Below are 27141 nucleotides of genomic sequence, written 5' to 3' on the forward strand. Positions count from 1 at the left end.
CTCTTATGCTTGTGGTGAGAAGCAGACTTCTCACCAGTCTCCACTCCTGTCTGCCCTTCACAGAGCACCTGATGGCGTCAGGCATCCAGATGCTCTTTCTGCTCCCCAAATTTAGCTCTTTTCATGGGTTGGTGTCCATCTGAACCCTGCCCAAATGGCAGAGCTGCTTCAGCATTAACTGTCTGTCACTGCCTGCCTCCTCGCTCCCAGAGCCAGCTGCACGGCGGCGTTTAAGTGCCGAGCTCAGCCGTGCGCAGACACCAGGCACTCCCAAGCCAAGCTGCCGATGGACATCGGGCTCCGCTTGTTTATGGCTCAACTGCAGCTTTAGGAGCACTGAGCTCCCCGTTAGCTGCTCAGCCTGTCCACACCCGTCTGTATTTTGACATTACAAAGCATGTTTAACTCCATGAGTACTCCCAGAATATTCCTGCTGGCAATTTTCCCCTCTGCCCGCCCATGCTGGACACTCACACTGCAGTCGCATTTTCCAGCTGGTGGGTTGTTTTTACTTATAGACTCCTACCAGTTTTCCGGCTGAGCTCTTGTTCCAGGCAGGGAGTTTAGGTTTAATAATACAAGTCTGGTTTTTCTCAGTTGTCTTTTGCAAAACCACAGCCCTACTGTCAAAGTCTTGGGCCCATCTTCCAGGATGCTTTTGCTGCAAATGATGCAAAGGCACCAGAGATGTTTGTCTGGTGCTCAGGAAATCCCTGAAGGGCCAGAGCTCAGAGGTGCTAAAGGTTACACAAGCCCAAAGGAAAAAAGCCCAGTGTGGGTAATCAAACCTGACAGTGTTTTACATCACCACGTACCTCTACATGTTGCTCACACACCACACAGCCATGGATGTGCACATGTATCATGCCTTCCACCCTGAGCCACCTGCTCTTCAGGACTGACACCTCATGGTGGAAATACTGTTCTCACTTGTCCTCCTGCCATGGCAGAACGTGGGCTTGCCATAAGAAGTGTAATCAAAATATTCCCACGCATAATAGCTGAAAGCATTATTGAGGGATATTTTTCAAATCTCAATTAGAAACAAACTATTCTGTAGTCCCAGTTTTGCTTCAGTCTCAGATCAGCAGGGATGTGGCATTTTAATTTCTATAAAAGAAAGGACAAATCTCAATACAAAGAGAAAGGAAAAAAGCAGACATGCCGAAAAACAAGAGGATAAAAGGAAGGAAATCCAACATAACTGCCCTGAACGGAACTAGCAGAGTACAAGGAGAAAAAAATAGCAGCAACCATTTTTCTTGGTAATTTACTTAAGAGATTGAGAGCACTGCCCTAAAACTGCAACAACCATTCTTTCTTAGAGGACAAGGAAACCTCTGGGCACAGCTGCCTGGAGACAAGCAAACCAAATTCTTTCTACTAATACTGCAGTGGGTTTGTGCTGTAACAGTCTCCAGAGCTCCCCAGAGCAGAGCCCTGCTGTTCCAGGCAGTGTCCATGCACATCCAAATACACCCACACACACCCACACACGTGTCTAGGAGAGAGTTCCCAGCCTAGAGACCTTCCAGCCTGTAAGACAAAGGAAAGCCTGTGACTCCCATCCACTGGAGTCATCACTGGGCCTCAATTGGGAAACAGTAAAGCTGGAATTCTACAAGGCAAACATCCCACTGCAGGTAAGAGGTCTGCCCTCATCTTCCTCCTCTCTTCAAACACGTTTTTGAGTTAAATGGAGGAATGCATTAAACTGACAATTTAAATCACCAGCAGCCACACAGAGGCAGAGGGAAAATAGGGAGTCAGAGTCACAGATCCCACTTCTTCCCTTCCTTCTCCCACAGCATCTGCACGTTGGGAAACCCCACATTCAGGTGGGACTCTACAAGCAACAACCTCAGTACTATGGAAGAGAAGTGACAAATCCCCTCCCTGCTTTCAAAGATGTAAGTTAGTGATTAAAAACAACATCTGCATTTTCACCTTTCTGACTGAGCACAGCTTCAGTGAAATGCCTGGGAAAGCAGGAGGCTTCATCCACCCCACAGGCAGTGCAGCAATCCCACTGGGCATCCCTGTTCCACTGCAGGATTGCCAGGGAGGAGATAACAGGGTGCCCTCAATTCCCCACTGATGGGTGCCAGGTACTGCCAGCCCAACAGTGTCACACCCTGGAGGGTAAATAAGTTATTTCATTTGACTTCAAGATTCTGTGGCCATGGACTGCTGGGCTAGTAGCCAAGGCACCATTTTAAGGGTGCAGAAACTGCCTCCCAGGTGAGGAGCACAACACTGGAGAACCACGTGGAGGGCACAGAGAAGTGTGGACACTGGCTCCAAGACAGTCCAAGGCAGCAGGAGTGTTTTTACCTCATCCGACCATGACCAGAGCGTGTTCTCATCGGAGGAGAAACGGATCACGAAATCTGTCCTGGCAAAGGCCACGTGCAAAGCCTCTGGGATACACTCAGCAGCAGGTGCCAGGCTAGCAGATTATCAGCTTTATCTGGAGGTTGTCAAAAGACATGTTTCCATCTCCATTACATCCAACAAGAATGTCAGATTGCTGGTTAGCAGCAGTGAAGGTTGGTGGAATCCAATAGCATGCAAGTGAAAGGTGCGACTTTATTGACTTCTGGGGTGGATTTACAGAAATACAAAAAGTGTTCTTGGCATTAAAGCCTCACCCCTTTCAGAGATCTCAAGCTTTGGTTCTTGCTAAACAGCTCTATGGCATTCCCACAGGCCAGCATTTGAAAAGATGATGTGTAAAACTCTCTGGATTCTACCAAAATCTAAAGAGTTGTTTCCCTTGCTCTCTGTCTGCCTCTGATAACAGATTATTATACTTGGTGTAGTACTTTATGTTCAAATCACCCAAACATCACAATCAGGCTTAAATGCAGGCAATCAAAGAGAATATGCATTTCATAGACACTGATTTCCACACACTGACTACCAAATTGGCATAACTTACTACTTTTATCCTGAAAGATGGAAATGAAGGGGTCAAGATCTTTTAATAGACAGAATGGGTAAGATGCATGAAAAACTGCCTGCTTAAGAAACTGATTTTTAGGGAAAAGGCTTAGAGAGCAATAACGAAGTGGAAGGAGAGAAGCAGCACTGAAGATGCACACATTTCTTATAGCAAAATTCCCATTAGAGTAACAGGCTTATTCTCATATTTCCTGTTCACCTTCCCACTTGTAATTAAAAAATATATGTTTTATATCCAACAGTTGACAGAGTTGAAAAAACAGGGTAGCTGTCTGGCTCAGTCACTAAGGCAGGTGTAATAAAGACACTCCTTCCTACCATTCATATTTCATAGATACAAAGCAGCTTAGGGCTTAGTAAAGCAGGAGATGCCAGCTTAGGTGGCTCTCTAGAGAGAGTCACTGCCAAGTGGTCTCAGTCTGTGGTGGGGCCTGTAAAGCATGAACTGAAAAGTTTAATGCATCTTTCAGGAAGAGCACAGAGACTGCTGTAGTGGAAGTGGCCTGGAGTCCCATCAACTTTCATGCCCTGCAAATGGTCTGGAGAAAGACCCAACTCTCCTCTTCTCAGTCTGGAAGACTGCAACTACATATCTTACTAAATACATCTGCAAGAAAAGAAATCATTTTCCTGTCTTCGCTAATTATTGCCTTAAATCTTCCCAAAGCAAGAAAGAGAACAGCCTCGGTCATTTATCTTCTCCTCAGCTCAATTTGCATCAATTCACATTGATCTGGAAAGCCTCCATCACTCAAGTAAAGCCACTGTTACAACATCAGTGCTGTGGGAGCGAGGACTGTCACAACCACCGCAGGATCAGAGCTACTGCTCTCACTCAGAACAACCTTCCCCTCGCTTTTCTGTCTTGCTAAATTTCTTGCTCTGACAGATTCTTCAAGCAACAAGTTCTATCAGTGAGCTACAAGATGCATTAAAAAGCATTTAACTTGCAGCAGACCTGTTGCCTTTTAATTATGTCGGGTGCCCTCTCCTTCTGCTTTCAGAATGGGCTGACAGGAGCAGGCCAAATCTATTTTAACAGGCAAACACCACATTAATGGTTCTACCTTATTGTCTCTTTGATTTTCAGAACTCAATAATCTTAATCTGTTTCATCTACATTTTAAAACTGGAAGAAGTGTGATCTGGGGAATTAGACTAATTTCAAGCCTTACTGAAATAGTGGAACAAACATTAAGAGAAAAGCCTAAAAAGATAATAGAATTGAACAATGAGCACCAATATAATGAGACAAACTTGATTGCTTTCTTTTATAAAATTACAAAATCAGTGATCAGAGGAAAGAGGTAGACGCCACGTTCAGTTTTTCGTGGAGCTTTGATACAGCACCTCACAACCTTGTTCTCGAGAATAAATTACTGTTGTTTTCAGTATGAATGCTGTTTCTTTAGCTGAAGGACCAGAAACAAAGAACACTGGGTCAGTGTTTAGAGCAGAATCCTATTAATTAACCCTTTATTAATAATTAGCAGAGGTCACGAGTGCGCCGCAGAAATGAGCGGTGTGTGTTACAGACGGTTACCAATCCCTCGGCAGACTCAATTCCAGATGATAACAAGATGTGGCTGTGGGTGACCCACTGACCCCTCCACTGCGACACAGCAATGAATCATTCATCCTCCCTTTATAACAACAAAACCACAGCACAAAATTCTGTTCAGGAGACCGAATCAGACAGGAATGCAGTGAATGCGTTCCTGTGCTGAGCTCCTGCTTCTCCATGACTTGCTTGGGAAGAGAGGGAGGTGGGGAACCCACTGCCTGTGAGACCAGCACTCCTGACACACAAGTGACTTGGCACATCAGGAAGGCTGAAGCTGTAGGAAAAAAAGAAAATCTTAATTTGAAATTTGCTTAAGTAGGTAAAGTAGATGGAAAAGGGTATCTAATGGGACTCACCACAATTTAATGCTTAGAGCGATTGAGGAGTGAATGTAAAAAACCAATTAGGAGATTACAATAAGGAAAGACAGCAAAAAGCCCACTTCAGCTGCAGACTGAATGTGCACAGGAAACCTGTTAGGGAATAGAAAAATTCCTCTTTACAGGTGTGGCTGCTCCTTGTATATTTCAGATTCTGAAATTTTACAACTTTTTTTTTTCTTCATGTTTTTAGTTCCCTTCTTCACTACAGCAGAAGCTCTGTATTCAGCAAAGCACTAAAGGAAATCCTAAACAAACCCAGAGAGCAGGCACCCTGCCACAGTCCACTGGGGAGAATACTCTGAGCCCATGAGATGCTCACCTGAAAGGTCAGGTGAATCCACACTGGTGTGACTCCTACGGCCTGGAGGCATCTGTTGAATTTACCCGAAAAACCAGCCAGATTGATTCTTTCACTTCTCTAACACGTTGCCCTACACATGCTGCCATCAGTTTGGCTGTCCTCATGCCCCTGTTTAATTTCCCTGCCCTCCCTATTTGGCTGCTCTAGTGAGGTCCAGCATGGGGCAGCTTTACCACTCCAGCTCCTTTGTTTCCACCAGCCTCCTCAGAAAAAGCACGGAGAGCAGTCAGCACAGCCACCCTGCCAGCGCTGATCGCCGCTCGCCGCCGCTCCGCCTGAATGGCTGGGCTGGTTCCTACAACTGTGAAAAAAGCCAGTTTAACAAATCACGTATTATTTTAGCTCTGGCACATGAAATCCTCACAAGACCTATAAAGTAAATCGGAGACGTGCTGTTCTCCTGATGATCTGAACAAAGTCATCCGTAAGACTCCCTCCTCCAGCTCGGCTTGGCTGGAAGTCAGGAGCAGGTGTCCTACATACCACTCTCAGCTTGTCTTCTACCACTCCTGCACCATCAACCACTCTCCTTCCTCAGTTCTGAGCCCACATTAGCTTTCACAGAGAAAAAACCCATCAAACCTATGTATTTAATGGGAAAAGGAGTTGAAGAACAAAGGAAGAAAGAGGCACCAAGCAAGAGATCACTCAAGGGAAATTCTCTAGACAGAAGAACAGACAGGCTTTGGTACTCACAGGGGCTTTAAACACCAGTCCTGCAGCACCTGGAAGGGCAATAAGCACTTCAGTATGTCTCTGTTTTGGAGGTGCACAGGCATAGGATGAGAAGCAGCTGACACAACAGAGCAAATCCTGTAAGGTTGGTCAACTGGAACACGGGACCCAGAGTGAAGGAGCTTCACCCCTGGAGATCTCCAGAAGCCAAAAGACAAGGCCCTGACCAACCCATCTAACTATCCCTGCTTTGTGTAAGGGGTAGGCCAAAATCCTGTTATGTTGCCTAAGATTTTAAGAGTTTTACGAGCACTGTTCTAACAAGAATTTCATGCAACTGTGAGCAAAGATGTTGTATCAGCAAAACCAGTCTTGGTATGCGACCTCGGGAACGAGGAGTGCACCACTAGCTCCATCATTAGTTCCTCCTCCTAATGAGGCAACCCACAAGCATCAAAGTTAAGCAGTTAAACCAGAACAGCAGCAGCACAAAGGAGGTCCATGTCCAGACAGCCAGAAGGCTTTGCTGCTCCACAACACTGAGTTGTTCTCATCCCAGTCATCAGTCACAGCGGAAAGCAGAAGGCACGAAGAAAGGATACAGGACAAACTCCCAACTCACAAGCTGTTTGGAGCAGTGCAGCAGAATTTGGCTTGTTCTGGTTTTACCATGTTCCTCTTTTCCATGAGATGCAGGAGAAGCTGTGACACTGATCAACTGAGCAATATTTAAAGAACAGATTCACACACCAGGTCCTGAACCCCTTGAAGAAGCACAATGAGGTGCTTTGAAAGAAGGAGTCAGATTTGGGCTATAAAAGCCTTCCAGGTCCACAGTGGAGACAACACACTGCAGACTCTGGACACTCTACAAAATGTCTACATCCTATAGGGAGAGGGTCCTCTAAGAGTTTTCCTGCCAGGGAAATTCACATTCTTAGGAACCTGCAAATTATGTCTCTCTTGATAGGATGTCCCTGGAGGTTAATCCGTATGCTATCTGCCCTCACTAGGAAGACAGAGAGGAAATAAACAGAAAATAAAGCAGAATGTGACATTATAATTCCTTTTGCTCTCCAAGTAGGAGTGGAGACCACCAATCCACACGGCAGAAGACCCTGCCTGTCTCTCCCGGCCGCGCTCCTCCCTCTCTCTCCCACTGGAAATCGCAGCTGCAGCAGGAATGAGAGCCGGCACTTCTGCATTTGACTCGGCACTACGAATTAGGTAAATCAGCCGGCAGTTTTCTGCAGCACCGCTGCCAATCAGCCCCAGCTCCCGCCCCGTCAGCCCCAGCCAGCGGGAGGGACCCTCATTCGGGAGGAGGCCTGCAGGTTTCGGGGAGATGGAGGAGTTCAAAAGCAAGTGCCCTGCAGTCGTTACCTCCTGCCAAGGACGGGGTCTGGCTGAAACACCCCCTTGAAAGATTCACCAGGCATTCAAGATGCTCCCCAGCTGGCTGGGACAGAGTTACCACAGTGGAATGCTCATTCCTCAGGCAGGCACGAGGATGTGCCTCGGACAAACATAGCCTAATTTTTTTTCAGGAAACCTTGTGGCAGGAGCTGTAAGACTGCTCTGTGGGCAAGTCAGGATGGAGCAGGGATAGTGTAACTGCCCCCATAGGCTGACCTTCAGCAGAGACCACTTCCCAAGAGTCCTTGTCACGGAAGATCTCAGCAGAAAAGTGACTTCTACTGGTGATTAGAAGGCCAAGGACTGTACAAACAGAACTCACTGCGTCTTTTCCCTCTCCTTCCTTGTTTTCCACTCATTCCTGTACAAAAACATCCAACAGTAAAGGAGCTGTTCAGAGAAGAAGACAAATCTCCCTGATGCATTTATGTTCTGATCTTAAAGCCCTTCAAGTCTTGTAGATCTTAGTGACTTTGATTCCTTAATGGGAAGACAGCACCACTGCAACCAGGAGCTCTTGAAAAGATGAGTAAGCACACACATACGTGCCTTGCAGCCTCCAGGCCTTCTTCGCCTTCTCACCATCACACCAGGCACATCACCCCAACCACCTGCACCCCCCTTCCACACAGCATGGCCAAGTCACTGCTTAAGGCTTTTACCCTCCCCACCTGTAAAAGCAGGACAATGACAACGATGGCTCCCTGGGAACAACTGGGTTCCTGGCCAGGCTGCTCCAGGGGTTCACCTGGATGATCTGCAAAGGTCCCTGCCAGCCTCAGCGACCTGGCTTGTATTGCTGCTCTGGGTTGTGGCACCCCAACTACACGTCATGTGGGATTCACTGGCACAATGTCACATGCATTGCCTGTAGGGAACTGAGCACACGGGACATGGCTGACACCTCCAGCCTCGTCAGTACAGAGCCACCAGAAACAGAGGGTCATTCTGCCCCAGCTGCAATGCACTTACCTGCTAAACCCTGCATGCCCTGCCGTCATTTTCAGCTCAAGATTGGAGCAGCAGACTCTATTTGCCTTCACCGAGAATGAATTTTAGATTAAATTCAAACTGATTAAGGAAGAGGAGGTTAAGCACTTCCAATCAGGGTGGCAAGAAAGGTGCTAGAACAGTAAAATTGAATCCCAGACTGTCTCTCTGTTCTTTTTAAAGGTGGATAAGTTGGGAGGACTCAGCTGCTTTCCCACATCCCTTTTATTGCAAGTAGATGAGCCCAGCTGATGGTCCACAGCACACTGGGGCTCCACCATAAACAAGATGTCACAACAGGCTTCCCTTTGGGATGCCAAATGCTAAAAAATACATATCATCAATAATGCAGAGCGAAAGTTTCCTTTCAGGTTATTTCCATTTATATTCCTCATTCTGAAAATTTCATGTTCACCTCTCAGGAGCTGTGACAGCACAGTGCTCTGCCCTTTCTGGATCATGAGAGATAATCAGCAATGGTCCCTGGAGGACCTGGCCTCCTACCCACCCAAGCTGGGGAGCAGAGAAGGCATGTTTCCTCCTGGAAGCTCTTTCACACTTCCAATGGAACAGGAAAAAGGTGACTCCAGCTCTCTGAGGAGATTAGAGAGCCTCTGAATTAACTCTAGAGAAGATCCACTTCTCTGTTTCTCCTATGGGATATCCAGCATCTACAGCTGCATAGAAGAGCAGGCACATCCTTTCCTCTCATTACTCTAATGGTACCAAAGACAGACCAAGTACCTGGATTTGAACCAAAATCTTCCCATTCCCATCACTGTTGGCTTCACCCTGCATCCAAGCTCTGGAAAAATTTACAACCCAGAATTCCAGTAGGTTCTCCCTTGCCAAATCTTTCACAAGCATCCAGAGCTGCAGGCACTCCCAAGATTTGCAGTGCTATAGTTCAACAGAGCAATCTTGTGGGGGAAAAGAGAGTGATTAAGGAGAGAGAGGGAGAAGATACTTATGGAAGATAAAAGATAAAATGTAAAGATATTAAGAGTACACCATGGATTTTGGTACATTATACAGCATTTCTAATCTGCATGTCCTTGATGAGTAATGCACACACAAAAGAGGTGGTGGTCTTAATTCTGGGGGACCCAGAGGAATTTCAAAACCTTAACTGATCTCCAAGAAGCACTGACATATAACCATCCTCTTTGTGAGGAGAGTCTCAGATTAACACACTCCTGCATTCTCTCTAATCTGTGCAAGTAGTCTTAATTTCCCACCTGAGTCCTGGGAGAAGCCACAAAACAAAACACCTGCACCCACAGACATAAAAAGCAGCAGAATACTTCTACTGGATGTCTTAGCAGAACCTCAGTTCATTGGGATTTGTGAAGCATCTTCTAAAATACATGAAACAAAGAAATTTAGAGCCCTAAGGGAAATACCCTTAGTCTGAAAGACAGCCCTGGTGATGACAACACCAGCTGTAACAACAAGACCAGGAGGCTGCACATGACAGAGCATTGAGGGATGGAAAATGAGGGGTGGGATCATCTTCATGCACCCAAATTTCTCCACAAAATGACACAGTTGTCAAGTCTGTCCTGGGGTGAGGAAAGGGCAGCAGGAGGAGCTGAGGTTCATCTTCCTCAGCATGTGGCTCGGGGCCCATTTCACTGGAGCAAACTCAATTTCATCCTTCAATGTTTCCAAATCATGGCTGTGGCTCCTGTACCCAGAAATTGTCCAGATTTGGAGTGTCCTTCAAACTGGTCAAGTCAGTGAAGTTTTTTCAAATCAGGTCCCACATTTGCACTTGGCAAAGAGGCAGAATTGAAGCAAAAATAATGTACCTTAATTCAAGACCAGGCAGAGCTGATGTGGATCTTCCCCAACATCCCCTGACTGCTCTGGTGCTGGATCAAGAAGCCTGTGTCCTCTTTGTTAAGAGATATAATAAAGCAAAATTGCTGTCCTAAATATTACTAAAGCACTAGCTGGCATGTTTAATAAACCTTTCCATTTGGGTAAATTAGCACTCATCTGGACAAGTGCTGAAGTGCTGTTACTTGAAGAAAAAAATTCAATGCTCAGAGTCTAATTTAAATAATTATCAGCATATTTCTGCTCTGCCTGTTTTGCTGAAATTACCAGGAGACTTGATGCAGTCTGAGTGTAAGTGCCTTTTGTCTGCATGTAATTTACTGACCCCATTTCAGTCAAGTTTTTGGCCCACTCACTGCCGTGCTGGAGCACTTCACACCATACCCAAAATGGGCTTTATGGCCAGACAGAGTAAAATCAATAAAAACTGATCTACTTTTATAGATCTTGAAAGGGATTTTGATAAGTTACCTCCTTCCATTCTCTAGATCTGTGATAATCTTCTGCTGTTCCCTTTGGTTGCTGTTTGGGGACCGTGAAGACCATGGGGAAGACACACATGCTGTCCAGGGCTGATGAGCAACCCCATCCCTGCCAGCCAGGTTTTGAGTGTAGACAAAAATTCTCTTGCAACAAACCTCTGCGGTGCTGGGATATATGTTGAAATACCTTCATATATCTGCCCAAACCCTGAGTGTGGATATCAGGTCTTCATCACCAAGTGCTTCATCCTACAGAGTGTAAGGATGTCCTTACACAGTCCCACGGACTGTGCTCCATAAGGGATGGAGCCTGCAGCACCAGCAGCCACAAGCTTGGCTCCTAAGAACAGAACAGCCCTGGGGACACAGCGCTGACCTACAGCCACACTCATAACAGAAGGCCTTGGTACTCAGCACATGAGCCACAGGATTTTATTTCTAGCAAGGAAAACATAGGGAAAACACTTGGATTCTTTCTCTCCTCTTTTTTTTTTTTTGTGTGGAAAAACAGATTGATATTTGTGCCTTTTCTTCTGCCCTACCTCCAAGACTTCCAGCAGAAAGCATCGCAAGATCACTTGCTTACTTGAAACACTCCCTTCCCTGGGAGCAGCTCCAACCAAAGCCACCAGCACCACTGGTTTGGAGCCCAGGGCCACCCTGCATGGAGTGCTGTGCAGCCCTGGGCACGGGATGGTGCTGCAGGGGCGGGGGCAAGGTCTGCCTTGCAGAGCTAAGGGTGCCGCTCCCGCCCGGCTCCCGCTTCCCGGGCTGTGTCTGCAGTCAGGCAGCCATCCACCATCTGCACCTCATGGCTGCCGTGACGAGGGAACCTTCCCTCCAGGGCACCTTCTGCAAAGCTCGCACCCACCAGCTCATCAATCCTCGGCTCTCATCAAAAGGCACACTTATAAACAGGCCCAGACGCTTCTCCCAGGTTTAATGGAGGCAGCTGAGGAGCCGTGATCGTTCGATGCTTTCCAACGATAGCGGTGATGCCTGAGGCCAGCTATAATATTACCATGAAATAAATCTGCAGTGATATAATTAGCAGGGATGTTATTATGCTCAGGTTTTAGGGATGCTCAGCACAGAGGGAGCAAAGCAGCTCCTCAGAATGGGACCTTGCAGAGGTTCTGGGTTGGAGATGGGGCTGAGGGTGGGAGAGACAAAAAAGCTCTAACATCAAGGCAGTGTAGACTACCTGTGTTACTCTGTATGCAAAATAAATCTGGTTTTTTAGTGGCCAGAGGTGATGGTAAACTCGGGTCTGCACAAGTTGCAGCATTAAATCCAACCTTCTTCTCACCACTCCAGCTACCTCCTCCCTACAAGGGGCTGCAGTGTTCAGATGGCACTTGCAAAGCTGCTGCTGCTTCTTCCAGCATCTGGTCTGTGATGTGCCTTGTGGTTCCCTAAACTAGGATGGGAGATGGGGCAGGTAGATGGAAAACAACACAACTCCGAAGCCCAAGTCTGGTGGGAGGAGATGACTGCCATTTTCTCTGGCACACTGTCCCAAGAGAACAAGACCCTGTTAACTTTGTCACTGGTACATGTAAAAGGTAGACAAATACCACTAGAACAACAAGGAGAAAAAGAGAGAAGAGGCTGGGTTAGAGAAAGGGGTGCTACTGGCATCTGCAAGGAATAACTAAGAAAAGAGTTGGCACCTACTCAGTGTTTTCTGTTGCTTGCAGATGCAGCACTAGAAGCAAGAGAACAGAAAAAGGAAATAACGAGAGCAAAATGTTTTAGGAGCAATGGTCATGGGGGAGAAGAAGGGAAAGAAGAAAGTCAATATATGCCAGGACTGATCTTCAGTTTTGACACAAAATTCTCAGGGCAGTTGTTTTAGAGCCACATTCAGGGAACTGAGTTCTCCTCAGAACTCCCAGCTGGGGCAGAGGCCTGGGAAGGGTTTCTGCTCCATCTGCAGGACATAGACTTGTGAGCTGGAGCTCCTGTGCCAATGTCTGCATGGTACATCATTTCTTGATTATAAAAGGTGACATGCTAGGGCAGAGTTTGCATCAAAATCAGGAGATCTTCCTTTAAATGTGCTGGGCAGGAGATGCCCTGCAGGAAAACCCTGAAGCAGACAGTCTGCCCTCAGCTGAGGTTCAAAAACTCTTCATAAGTTTTAAGTGTGTTTCCAAATCTGCAGTCAAATCCTACACCTTCCCTCTTTTTTGCTACAATAAACTTTATCTCAGAATGTAATCTAGTAATAAAAATGGTTTTAAAATGATCTGACAAGCACTAGAAACCCCATTTCTTTTAGAGTGACAACTCTATTTACAGCCGCACATACATATACTCTGGTTTATATTCTACATGCACTCCAGGCCCTCAAGATTTGGGATATATCCTTTCCATCCACTTGCAAGAATCAATTTCAGTCATGAAAAGTTCTTAAGCAGGCAGAAGGTAGGAAGAAAGACTGCCTCTAATGCTGGGGTCTCTGCACATCTCCCAGGACAGGGGAGCAGAAGGACAGGCAGCCTCCCTCTCTGTTTCAGGGTTGTCTTGCTGCATTTGAGCAAGCCTCAAAACTCCAGTGGATGCCTCTCCAAAATCCACATCCCTGAATGGGCCAGAGGGCTCTTTTCCTTGAGGGGAGTTACAAAACAGCTGGGCTACATCCTGCAGGCAGAAGATTCAGGATGCATTCAACTCTTCCTCTTTCAGAAGGGCGCAAAAAATTGCTAACTGCTAAAAAAATTCACATTCAAAGCCTGAAGTGGCCAGGGAACAATAGCACCAAACCCAAGCAGAGCAGAGAGAGAAGGAGCTTTGAGCTCCAGGGAGATGTTATTGTCCTAATCACGCATGAAGGACACCTTGTAGCTAAAAGTTCCAGAACTTAATTAGGAAACACAGCTCTTATTCCCAGGTGTATCAAAGACAAAGAATGATCTCTCCAGGCCTCAGTTTCCCTATGCACAAAGCTGAAGCAGTCAAATACATCTATCCTAAGGGAATAAATCACTTGCTGGAATGCACTTGGGAAGCCCAAATTACCACCACCTTGAAGTTTGCTTCTCAGCTCCCATGCTTACCCAAGCACACTGGTGCTTATCTTCTCTTCCCCATCATGGTTTCCCACTGCCCCCCAATGTTGCAAAGCTCAACATCTTCCATCTCTTATCCCACTTCCTCGATTACTGGCACACCAGCAGACAGATCATCTGTGAGAGTGGAGAGGGAGGCATGGCTAAGATTAGCAATAGGAACAGCACAGACCAGAGTTTGCTCCCTATATAATGAGCTGATATCAAAGCTGTGCCATCTACTGGCATCCAGCTGAAACACTGCTTCCAGCACTACTCCCAACAAGTTCTTGCTCCAGCAGCTCTCTGCGTAGAGCTGAGGTGGGATTGCAACTCAGACCTTGCACAAGCAGTGGCACACAAACAGCAGACACGGGACAGCCAAAGATGATGGTTCATTTTGCAGCAGCAAAACCAGGCAATCACTGGAGCCCTGTCTTCTCATCCCCATCTAGATGGCTTGTTCACTCCCAGCACTTATAATCCCCCCATTTGCTATGGAATTACCAGCTTTACTTAAAGGATTCCCCCCCCCCCAATTTAAAATTAACTTTAACTCCCATTATTATGCATAAAATTTGGGGAGGGCATTTTGGCAGGCACAAACAGTGACCTACAGCCAGCAGCCCTGCACAGAAAACTGGAGTTACCACTTCCTGCAAGGTAAACCTGTAAGGTACTTCCAACAGCCTTTACTGCCATGTTACCCAGCCACTTTCAGGGATGTAGCAAATCCAAAACAGCAGAGGAGAGACAGAAACCAAGGACCTAAAGCAGAAACACCAGCCCAGAAAACAGGTGACTGGCAGGCACAGGCAAGCAGAGACACAAAGGCTGAGCTCCCATGCACTGTTACAGCCCAGCTCTGTGCCTGTGGAGCTGCTTCAGCTCCCCCAGTTCACCCAGTTCCAGCCCCAACACATCCCTGTTCAGCCAGGGGCTCCACAAGCCCCACCAGGCAGGCAGGTACATGGTTAAATAGTTTTGCTCACAACCTTTTCATCTTGCTTTCACTTCAGATGGTGCCTCTGAACGCTGACAGATTTCTCATTGCAAGGCTGTATTAAGCTGCTTTTTAATTGCGTTCTGAGGGACCCAAAGGCCAGCAGGCAGAAGGGCACTCTATTTTTTTCCAAGGAACACTATTTTCATTGTAGAAGTAGGAAAGGTTTCCATTAATCCCCAGCAAGCAGACAGCTTCCACGCAGCACGCCGGCTGCAGGGACGGCCGCTCCAGAGGACTGGGATGATTTGAGCACTGTCTGCTGGAACACCACAGCTCCCAGCAACTCCTCTTCAAAGAGCAGATGACAGGCTTTGGCACGAAACTTGCATTAAATTGATACAATCTCTTTAATGTTATCTCTGGCTCTTTATCACAATTGTATGTGCAATTTACATTCTTGTCGCCTTTTTTTATATTTTTTTTATTAAGATTTGCTAGATCCTTATCACTGATATTTTACACATTGTTGTAGTGTCACTCAAACATTTAATGGACATCAGCTGCTCTGGGAATGTATAACAGCTCCTTGCTATGGGGTGGGGAGGGATGCTGACGGATTTAAGACTCCATCCACTTTCTTTAGGAAAAGAAGGCAGGATTTGAAGAGAGCTTTTGAGACAAAAAAGCTTCGTGCAAGTCCATTAACCTCCAGAACCAAGCCTCCACCCCCTCAATCATTTAGAGGCTTTAACTTCACTACCTGTCTGTAAACAGAGCTATACAAATAACTGAATTTTAGTTCAGCCTGAGGATGAAACCCTTAAAAAAAATAACCCTCATTCCACCTGAGGTGAATTCCAAATGATTTCACCGTTTCCTGCCAGGTCAATTACTCCCATTCAATATAAGAGCCTTCCACCCCAGATGATGCATTTGAAACATTCAGGGGGGAAAAAACATGAAACAAGAATAAATTGGTTGGAGGTTTTTCTGCCCAAGATCTTGGGCTTCAGAGAGCTCCTTGAGGATGTACAGTGTCATGGAGGGCAGGGGCTGAACTCACAGATCTGCTCTCAGTCCCTGGAAGTGCAGAAGCACACGCTCTCTGCAAACCTACAGGCACTCTGGAAAAATAAAGATCTTTCTCTCACCCTCTCCCACGATGCACAGATTACAAAGTCACAGGGCAGGGCGCAGAAGCAACTCTAGCTACTGAACTGCCATGGAAATGCATTTTCTCATGCCAAAATTAACCAAGAAAATTCAAATAAATCCCTTTTTCAGTGATATGGTTTCTTTTATTTTGCTATCATTGCAAGCATATCTTCCCAATCATGTTTAAAGGTTATTCTGTGAAGAATTAAATGGCAATTCCCTTCCCTAGTGCTAATTCCTTTGGAGACCCCCTCCTCTACGGCATTACTGACCACTTTATATCTGTATGATACATACAGATAGACCAGTAAGTCAGACTCACCTGCTTTTACCCTTTTAGCCATCCCCAAACACCTCCCCTCAGTGCACAGAACAAGGCACCCTGCCAGGCCTTGGGAGCTCAAGAGGGTAAGGACCAAGCTGAGGGATCTGAGCTTTGAGACAACTGCAGCAAATCCCCTGCCTACTCTAATGACTTCAGTTACCCCCCCCTCTGCAGAGAGCGCTGCTCCCGTGCTGGAAAAACCAGGAAAAACTGAGAAACAACATGCAACTGCTGTCAAATACACAGCACAGTCTGAGGACGGGAAGTAAACCCCCTTTTAAGGGCTGTTTCATTCTTCTCTTCACTCGGTCTCAGGGGTGTCTGGGTTCCTCACAGCACAGTGTGCAGGAAGACAAGGCATGCACAGCAATTAAACCCTCAAATAAAAGGTTAGTTCCCATTCCAGGGAGTTCCCAGTCCTCCTCCCTGTGCGTGCAAACGAGCCTGGCAGAGCTCAGAGAGGGGGCAGGAGGGCAGGCTCTGCTCGGGCTAAAAGCCCAGCTAAAACTCCCAGCACAGCTGTGTGACCCGAGACCAGAACCTCGGCCTCGGATGCTACACAGGCACTGGCAGGGAGCAGCAGTACCCCCCCTGCAGCCTTCCTGCCTCAGGGAGGAGTGCAGCACACAGTGCCCTCCAAGGGAGGGTGCTCTGGGGCAGGGAGGAATCCACAAGCCTAAAATAAACCCCTGGGCAAAGGCATCAAGTGCAGAGCTAAGTGGTACAGATCTGGAGTGTGAGAACCAGTTCACCTCCTGGCTGACAGGGTAAGGGACTAGATGGATATTTCGGTCTTTGGGAAGGGGAAAGTCAGGCAACTATTTATTTGCACAGTAAAAGTATCTCCACTTTGGGTTGGAAAGCTATACTAAGGGCCATCAGTTTGTTTACAGAGCTGGTTTTGCCTCCTTTTTTTTTGCTCTAGGCCCTTAGAGGGCATCCCAAAAAAAACCACAGAGAGGTGTTTTCTTTAAACAGCAACTGTCCAGACTTCTTACAGCGAGAAACAACAGCCTCAGTCTGCCAAGGACAAGAGAGGACACAGGTTTCTTCATCCATTCTTTACCACCAGCCAGGCAAGGGGCTTGGCTGTGGAGACTTAGTGAACATTTCATCAGATCAGGACCATTGCTTTTCACTCCCCCATCCGTGACTCCAGAGGCACTGGTGGTACTGAGGCTGTACCTTGCACGTGTGTCCCAAAATAGGATCATGCCAGGACCCTCCAGCCTCCAGAGTGTGGCAGTGCCAGGGAAGGCAGCGGCAGGAGCCCCTGTGTCCCCATAAACCTCCCCTGCTGCAAAGTGCACCCAGCAGCTCAGGAAGTTGTAAAGCCCATCGGGCTGGGCTGCTGCCAAGTGCTCATGGGAGAAGAAAGGGAAACGTTCAACATAATCTGCATGAAAGTGCAGGAAGCCCTAAATCGTGTTAGTGCTATTAAGAAAGCTGGTTACACTGCTCGGCAAACGGGCCCAATATAGGTTTGATAGACTTGTTACAAACAGCTGATTGTCCTTGATTAGATTAGACAATCAACCCCCATCCTGGTGTGTGGGCATTGTTCGACTCCCCTCTGCAATCTGTAAATTGGAATTCCGGACCTGGGAGATTGGATTCAAATTGGATTACTGGAGCAGGTCCAGCACAAGAACAATCGTGAGGCAGGAGAAGACACACACATGCACGAATGAGTAAATAAATAAACAAACAAACAAATGCACGGGGACTGTCAGCCAGGATTTGATTAGGAGCGAATTAAAAATAGAATTAGAAACAAAAGCCACCAACCAGCAATTAGCAAAGAAGCAGGAAGAGGGGTGGATTTGTCACTACGACACAGGAGAGTACAGAGACCATGCCTTCAAATGGTTTGTACTTCAGCATGCACAAGGTTGTTGTTGGTTGTGGTCCTTCCTCCACCAACTCCAGAGCTCCTGTGTGTGGCTGTTTGTCTGAAATGGAGGAGGTAGGTATGGGGCAATGAAGCCCCACATCCCACCAAAACCACAGGCTGTGTCTGAGCTCACCTGAACTATGTTTATTCCCTCTCTCCTATCCTATTTTGCTAGGCAAGGCAGGTAATGTGTCCCTTAGCTTGGACAATGGTCTGGGACCCAGCAGGCCATGGTGTGACCACTGGTGGCCTTCTGACATGCCCAGAAGTCCCCACACAGGTAAAACCAGGGCTGTACCACACCAGAGCAGGAAAACCCACCAGGGCTGGGGCAGCACCACATGCTGCCACCCAACCTGGACCCCCAATGTACTGCAGCTCAGGAGGGTCTCCCTCTCCTGTCCTGGGACCCCTCCAGTTAAACACAACAACTACTTGGCCAACGAGCACCTGGAAGAACATCCTTCAGGCAGCTCAGCAGGGCAGGGGAATGGCAGTGGGACCTTGCACTGCCAGCAGTGGAGGAGAAATCCAGTACAGCCCCAGCGCTGCTTCTGCTGCATGCTGACCTCCTTCCCTGTCTGCCACCAAGACCAGAGCACAGCAACAACCCCAACAGCAAAGGAGGGAAGATTTCCTGGTGATTTCCTACCAGCCTGTGCCATGACAGAGGTCAGTGCCTCTGCAGCTGAGAAAGGAGGGAGTAGGGAGATGCTCTGAACTGGGCTGAGAGATGCTTTGCTGCATGCCAATTTTTGCAGCTCCTCAGACAAGTGACACCTTTTACTGTCCCTATCAGGAGCAGAAGAGCTGATAAAGACTTCCTTCACCACATACCTGCAAGGGAAATCTCAGGCCTATCAGAATTGTTAAAGGGATAAACCTGTCCAATTAAATCCCCTCTGCACTGTTGATATATGCTCGTGCCAGACGCAAATGGAGCTTGGAACTAGTCCCAGCTGAACAGTAATGCACTGAGCGTTCAACCAGGACTGAAAGCACAGCCAGCCTCAGCTCCTGCCTCCCGTGATGCCCCTGCTGACCTGCTTCACCCCAAGAAGCTGGTTTTGTAAGTATTTTGTGGTAAGACACCAAAATCCCACTTTGCCCTCCATCAGAGGGTCCTTAAGCATGGTCAAGTACTAACTGCACCATCACATCAGAAGGAATACGCAAGAAAAGGTGCCAGTAAGTGGGAAAGCTCGAGACTGAGGGGTGGAAATCAGAGACAAAATAGCAAAATTTGGTGAAGGCAGTACAAAACCCCAAGCCCTACTCATCTCCAGATCAACCACCTTCACCGTGCACCAAATTCCAGCTTTTCCAGCCACCTTCCCCAACGTAAAGGAAGATGGGAGCACCACAAACTTCTAGAGCCATATTCACCCGGGCTTTGTAGCCAACCAGACTTCCCTGCAGGATGCCTTCACAACACAGAAAATCCCCAGGCCTGTCCTTTGTATTCCCTTTTCTGCCAAAACAAAACATCCAATGCCAAGTGTAGGTTTTCCTACTCTTTTTACAGGAAAGTCTGAGTGTCTTCAGTGAAATACACTGTAAACTCCTACACCTTAGCTGAAGGAACAGTACCCTTGAACACTGCTAGCAAGCACCTCCTTGCCCCCAGGTGCTCGTTACACAGCAACAAAAATGTGCTGTTAAATTTCACAACAGAATAAAAAAAAAACCCCAAACCACAAACTTTTCTCCTGCTGCTGGTAAATGCTGTTGGTGCTCTCATCAGCAGAGCCAGCAAGGTGCACCAAACCTGCTGCATGTACATACACCTGTAAATACTTATACATACATATGTAAAATATAGACAGACATACATAATGCACACTGTAAATTCTCCAATATGCAAAATGCCACTTTGTTCCACAGGTCATATTTGACACTGCCCACAGCTGAGGTCCACGGGAAATAAAACAGACTTCACCTTATCCCAAAAGATTTTGCCAGTGATGTACAACACCCAAACCTAAACCAGCTCTTTGGAAAAAGTACCAGCCCAACTGTGTCACCAGTATCCCCTCGGGGCAGTGCCAGAGCCCGTGGGCATTCCCACCATGCTTTATGGATCAGGAGGCCTCTTTTTAGAAAGGGGGGAAGACCCCCAGCACAGACAATCATCTTTAGGCAGGTCATGGTGTATGAATAGCTCACATCAGGGCATATCCCACTCAGTAAACTGTGGGATGTGCTGCTCTCAGGAGGCAAAGCAAATTGTCTGTGGTTAAATATGTGAAGGTTGAAACAGTCAGCATCCAAGAACAGCCTTTGCAAGAACTGTATAAAAAGTAGAAACAAGCTTAAAACACACCCTAGGATCTAAAATTTCCATCTCTCAGCCTCTTCCCCCACCAAACCACAACTCCCTTCTCCTCCAGTCTGCGGAGCTTCGGGAAAGGAGAGACCTGGAGGCAACACTCGTGCCCTCCACACAGCATTACAAAAGAATCAGATCTGGGGTGTCCATAGCAGTGAGGCTGGGTGCCAAGGCCTCCTCAGTCACCACGAGCAGCAGACAGAGCTGTGGCATCCAGGGATGTGGCATGGCAGAAAGAGCAGCCTGAGTCTGCTGGCAGGGTATGAAGCAGGAACAGCAAACAGCATAGGGAAGGGGAGAGGAGATGCTGTTGTGGGCATATGGAGAAGGATTTGATGGTAAGGGAGGTTCCTTCCAGCACTGTTTATCTTTGCTGCTTCTTTTCCTTTCTATGGAGAACTGGCTTATCTTCACCATCCTTACCAAACACAGCCACTGAGGCTTTGGAGGAAGACAACTTACTATGGGTGAATTGGAGAATCTTTGGAAGACCTCACAGAGAAAAGAAAGGGGAAGAGAGAAAAATATCCCTTGGGTTTGGGAATCTGAAGCTGGCAGTCACCCCCTGCAGACCTTCAGGTGATGGCTTTGCCCTGGCTCACTCAGTGAGGAAACTAGCTGCACTTTCAGTATTGAAGACTATCTCTGTTACATCCCCTCCTGTTAAAGCTTGGGAATAAAAAGCAGTTGGAACTACAGAGCCCAAGGGAGATTGTGAGGCCAGGCTTGAAGCAATGAAATCATCATGGAGAAAGGACACTGGATGATGCTGAGGGAAAGGGCAGTTAGTGCTGATGCAAATCCATGTCAAACAGAGGCTGTTGTGTAGGACACAGGGTAGAAGTCCCACAGGACTCAGCTGTAGATGATGACCTCTAGTGCCAGGTGGAACAGGTGGGGATTGCAAAGAGATCTTCCTAGGAAGGTTTTTTGTCCCACAATGGGACTGTCATCAGATACAATGCTCCAGAACAAAAAGGGAGAGACAGCATCCAAATAACCAGCCCTTTGTAGATGCCTTCACTTAGGAAGCAATTACCCCCTCTGCCACACACCCCTGTCTGTGGCACTCCTCCAAAATGTATGTGGGAAATCAGAATGTCCTACAAGTGCCAGACCTGTGCCATGGCCCATGGTTTGATTTCCTTGTGCTTGATTTCTGCTTCTTAGAAATGCACCACACAAGGTAAGAAACTATGTATTATTAATAAATGCTCTGCACATAGTCTAACTTTAATAAAGACACATTAATATTTTCACTTAGAGGAAAACAGGTTCTTTGATGACTGGACTGAATCACCACCTAATCAGAACAGTGCTCTGAGCTGTGCACCCACAGTGTGTGCCCAAAGGCTTGCTAGCACCTTCCTACAAAGCACCACCAAGGCACAGGCAATATCCCTTCCCTCTCCTGCATCAAAGGAGACAGGGATGCATCTTTTCAGCAGAGTGAGCACCCAGTGACATGGCAATTCGTACATCAAGGAGAGGCTCCATTTCTCCCTCCTCACCTGTCCTCGCTGATACATGGAGTCCCACCTGACTCAGATGATGAAAAACATGTTTCAAGAAGTCATCACCACTCTCGTGAGTCATGAGAGAAGGGGAGGAAATAACTCCAGGAGAGATGATTCAACTAAGGGGAGAGTTGAGATTGAGACAGAAGAAAACACAGGCTGGAGAGTAGAAGGAGCTATGGGAGCCCCACTGCTTCAAAGCAGCTCAGCTCATGGTAGAAGTTCAGAAGGCTCAATTTCTCCTCCTCCATCAACTTCCCTATTTGCAGATTTTCTTGTCAGTGCCACCAAGCCAAGATGCCAAGAATTGACACGCAGGCTGGATGTAAAAGACTGCTCCATCCAAGAGTGTTCTCTGAAGGAGTCCTCTTGAAAGGACTAATTCAGGTCAACAGATCATTGTTCCCGCTGTAAGACAGCACCAAGTGCTGTTATCTAACCAGCATTGCCAGAATCGCTCCTGTGTCAGGTCCAGCATCAGGCAAGCCCTTCACAGTGCACCAGCCTGTCCTGCCCCAAATCCCAAAAATAGGAAAGCAAATCGGAAGATAAACAAGGTTATTTGTACCAAGGACACAGTTCAACCCTTGATCCAGCACCAGAAGATGCACAAACTCTCTGTAATGCTGTGTGACTCAGAGCAAAGGGCAAGGAAAAACACAGTGACTGATGAGCTGAAATTCAAATGTCACAGTGGAACCACCCAGCACAGTCTTGATGTGTAACTCAGGGTTATTACCCTGCTCATCCCACGGGAGCCACGTGTTGTCCAGGTGTGTATCAAGTTTGCAACTAACTTCTGTCCCCCGTGTCTTCCTCCAGCATCTATAGGTGCTGCACATCTCTGGATTGTTTAATATGATAAATGCTCATGCATGCACACAAACTATACAAACAGAAGGATGTAAGCTCAGGTTAAAAAAAACCCTCATCTCCCTGGTTTTCACTTCCACAATCCCAAATACAGTGCTGGCAGTGTCCACCTATTTAGTCCCACTTCAGCTCCTTCCATTCAAGCTAAAACACTTAGTATGAATCCCAAGTAGGATTATTCTTTACTTCCCAAAGTCAAGAATTGAGCAAACAACAATCTTCTTCACTCAAATCCCTTCTCTGAGCTACTTCTTACCCAGCCTTTGAGACAGGTCACTTCCAAACTCTCACAGCCTTAGTTACACCTCAGTTACTGCAACACCCCTTCCCTCACCACGGCACTTTTTTTCTGTGCTCCCATTCCTGCCTATCAGACTGAAGGATGGCCAAGTCTTTTTGGCTATAGTCCCTACATGGACACAACAGCTACACTACCTGCTCCAATCCTTCCCCTTTCCCATCACCCTGCAGATGCCCTTTCAGTGAATCAAGCTACAACCTGTATCCAGTTGGCCACCCTGCCAGGTGCCCATTGCACAATTTCATGCCACTCGTGTTTTTGAGAGGACACAGCTCCTGGAGGTGAAGTACCCATACCCCTCTGCAGAGGAGAGGGTTCTCCATCTCTCCAAGAAGGCAATTACTTGTCTCTTCCCCAGTAGCAGAGAGTGCTGTACCAGAGCACGGCCCTGCTGCTGCCTCGTTACAGCCACTGCCAGGTTTTACTGAGCCAGCACCACGATCAGGTCACCTTGCTCCAATACAGATAAAATGAGTTCATTTTAAAAGGAACGTTACAAAATAGGACAATAGATTGGAAATGTATGCAGACACCCATGGGGGCAACCCACACGTGTAGTCAGTCACAGGATTCGAGTACCAGACAGCAGCACAAACACTTCAGTGCATCCTCTCCTAAGCAGGAAAGGCCCCTCTTGTCTGAAACACTTCCCTGAGCTATTGCTCATGGTCCACCACAGTACCTCTGGTTCCAGTACACTCCCAGTTAAAGGACTGGTCAAATCTGCTGCCAGGCTTTGCTGTCACTTGTATTCTTGTGGCAGCACCTTCAGGTGTTTGCATGATGGTGGGAGGAGATAAAAAGCAAGACGACACTTATAGCAGATCCTCACATGATACATCCTTGCCTCACATACTCCATGTGAATCTGCCCAGCTGCAGGATGCAGTTCCCAGAAAAGACCACACAACCACAGAAATCACTTTGAAGCTGAGATCATAACATTGCACCAGCATCAACCCTCTTCTTTAAACCAAGCATCTCCATAAAAGGATAGGCACACAGGCCCATCTCCTTACCTTTAAAGCACGGACTTTCTTGGCCAAGAGACTCTCAATGTCCCCTGCAACCTTCTCCACCAACTTCCTGGGCACGTTCTCCTTGACTTCAAACAGGTTTTTATTGTCATCGTAGATCTAAGAAGGGAAGCAAGAGAAAGAAAGACAGTCAATATTAGAGAGAAATACAGCAGTCTTCCCACAGAAAAGCTGATCCTCTGAAAGAGAATTCTCGCAATGTGGATTAAGTAACAATATAAGCTTTGGAAATGAGGGGAGCAAGGGGAGAAAAGCTTTGCCACCAGAAAAAAAGAAATGCATTTGACCTGCTGCCCACATCACGGGCTTTAGAGCCGCCTGCCTTCATGCTTGAAGAGATGAGCATCCCACCCTCTCACTCAAAAGCTGAGCTGCCCACAGCACTGCCCACCCCCTGCCTCTGCTGAGCCAGTCCTGCAGCACAGGCAGAGTCACAATGCTTCCTGCTGTGCTCTCCCTCACCCAAACACATCCCTAAATCCCACTAACCGCCTCCCCAAAGCCACTTGCTGAACTTGGCAAGTGCAAGCCACACTTCCCACCTGCCCCCAGGGCTTGCTCCGTGCAGACCTGGCAGCACTGGTGCAGGCAGGGCAGCCCTGGGCACCAGGAACCAGAGCAAGGGGATCACATGAAGTAGGATAAAAACTATGTCTCTAAGCAAGCCACAGTAATTTGGCACCCTCAGGAAATGAGGATCTCTACAACCAGTCCAGAACTTGGCCAGGCTGCAGCAGGGAGAGGCACAAATCTATACCAGGATTATCCTGAAGGCCAGATGCAATTACCTGGATTTGAATGTTCTCACCCAAAGCAGCAGCACTGACCCACAGGCTTGCCTTTCCAAGTCACATCACACAAGGAGACAATGCCCAAGGGAATCAGCATCAGCACTGCCTCAACAAGAAGGAATCAGTCCCACCATAAGACTTCACAACCACCAACCCCTCAGTCACCTCCTCAGATCATTTTGTGACTTGTTAACTCCACCTGTCCACAAACCCAGGTGCAACCAACACAGGGTCAAAGGGAAGAGCTTATTGCAATCATCAAGATTAGGGAAAAAAAATCCCTCATGCCTTATCTTTTTTTAAGTAAGGTACACGAAAAAAAACCACAAAGCAAATAGGCTTCTGATTCTCTCTGTATCCTCAGGCTACATGCAAATGCCTTCAACTCCAGGCATGAAGACATATGGGAGCAGAAAACCCTCCAAGGAGAGCTGAACCTCCCCAAGGAGGTAGCTGACTCCACGCCTAACTGCAAATTCCATGCTAAGCATGTCTGGCACCTACCCTTGCGTGATCCTTGGAAGCTGCATCATGCTTTCCCACAGGACAAAACCCCCTCTTTGCTGGAGCTTCATTACAGACTCTGCCTGTAACTGCTGGTTTGTTGCAGACCTGGCCACGTCGACCAAGGAAGAGACCAGGGGCTGCAGAAACCATTTCTCAGGGCACATTTGCCTGTCCCTGCCCAGATCTGCCCTGGGACTCAGAGCAGCACCCAGACACAAACAGTGAACAACCAGCTTCCACATGACAAACATGTGCCTCAGAACCCACACCATTTCACCATGGACTAAGGAGAGGCTTGGCCAGAGACACCCACCAGGCTGATACCACCACAACTATTTCACTTGGTGGTGCCAGCAAAAACAAAGGTACAGGCAAGGCAGGTGCCCAGGATCCACACAGCACCACATCACATAGCTCAAGAACATTCTGAGACCCTCTAATATGTCGGGAAACTCCTTACTCCCCGCCCTTTTCCTTCTCCAGACCTTATAATAAGCTGGAGCAGGTAGTGACTCCACTTGCTGAATGCAGCTGGTGATGAATTCAAGAGCTGGAGCAGACACAGAGAGACAGACACATACAGAGTCTTTCTGTGGTTAAACAGAGCGGTTTCTGAGGCTGAAGCCATAGGAGTATGCTCAGAGACTCAGCAAAGGGCTGGTCTTTTGGCTGTGCACAGCCCTTCCAGACCTACCTGGTTAATCTTCAGGCTTCAACTTCACTTCCTGAAGCTCTCACTGCAGTCCCTGTTCTGCCCAAGCTCCTCCCTTCTTCCATGCCACTAGAAAATTCCTGACAGCAGCCTCTCCTGGCAGCCTTGTGTCCACATACACCATTGCTCCATCCTAGCTCTACTCCAGGCAACTGTGTTTTTCCCCAAAGGGACTCAGGTCACCTGCCCCAGCTGCCAGGACAGTAACCCACACCATCTGTCAGTGGGGCAGCAACACAAGGCTCAGATCTGCTCGTTTCTGGAGAAAACAGCATTTCTGTGAGTGTTGCTGGTTACTGACTTGTGAGAACACTGCCCATGAGCCAAGAGCAGAGACACTCAGAGCCAGACATCTGTGCCCCTCAGCCGACTCCTCAGCCCCTAAGAGACATGTGGAGCATGGCTCCAGTGCCCTCCCCAGGGCTCTGCTCTCACAGGGTCCAGACCTGCCAGTCTTCAAGGAAAGACAACTCCAATCATTAAATTTCCAGTCAACCTGATTCCAAGGGCTTCACCCAAATAATTCCGGTCCCCAAACCAAATAATTCACATCAATTTGGCAACTCCTGTCTTAGTGTAGGTGATTGCTACGTGAGCATGGTGGCTCTAAAGAAGATGCTTTAGTAAGAAAGAACATTCAAAAGGCATCCCAAGACTGCAGCAGGAATGATTTCATAGAATCATAAAATGGTTTGGGTTGGAAGGGACCTTAAAAACCATCTTGTTCCAGTCACTCTGTCATGGGAAGTGACACCTTCCACTAGACCAGGTTGCTCCAAGTCCCATCCAACCTAGTTGTGGACACTTCCAGGGATGGGGCATCCACAATTTCTCTGGGCAGCCTGTGCCAGGGCCAACCACCCTCACAGTGATTAATTTCTTCCTAATATCCAATCTAAACCTCCCCTCTTTCAGTTTGAAGCCATTACCCCTTGTCCTCCAGGCCCTTGCCCAAAGTCCCTCTCCATCTCTTTTAGAGCCCCTTTAGGCACCAGATGGGGCTCTAAGGTCTCCCTCAAGTCTTC

At 47.5% G+C, this 27141-nt stretch overlaps 1 protein-coding gene across 1 annotated transcript in view; it reads right to left on the reverse strand.

The window, feature by feature from the left end:
- CACNA2D2 (calcium voltage-gated channel auxiliary subunit alpha2delta 2) overlaps positions 1-27141 on the reverse strand; it is a 192028-nt gene that overhangs the window by 106415 nt on the left and 58472 nt on the right. The window contains exon 2 of the mRNA XM_029958216.1: positions 24089-24205. Coding sequence (XP_029814076.1) covers positions 24089-24205 — 117 coding nt within the window. The remainder of the gene's footprint in view (positions 1-24088; positions 24206-27141) is intronic.

The sequence above is a fragment of the Manacus vitellinus genome, unplaced genomic scaffold (genome assembly GCF_001715985.3).
Source record: "Manacus vitellinus isolate BGI_N305 unplaced genomic scaffold, ASM171598v3 scaffold_14_pilon, whole genome shotgun sequence".
In the NCBI taxonomy this organism is placed as follows: Eukaryota; Metazoa; Chordata; class Aves; order Passeriformes; family Pipridae; genus Manacus; species Manacus vitellinus.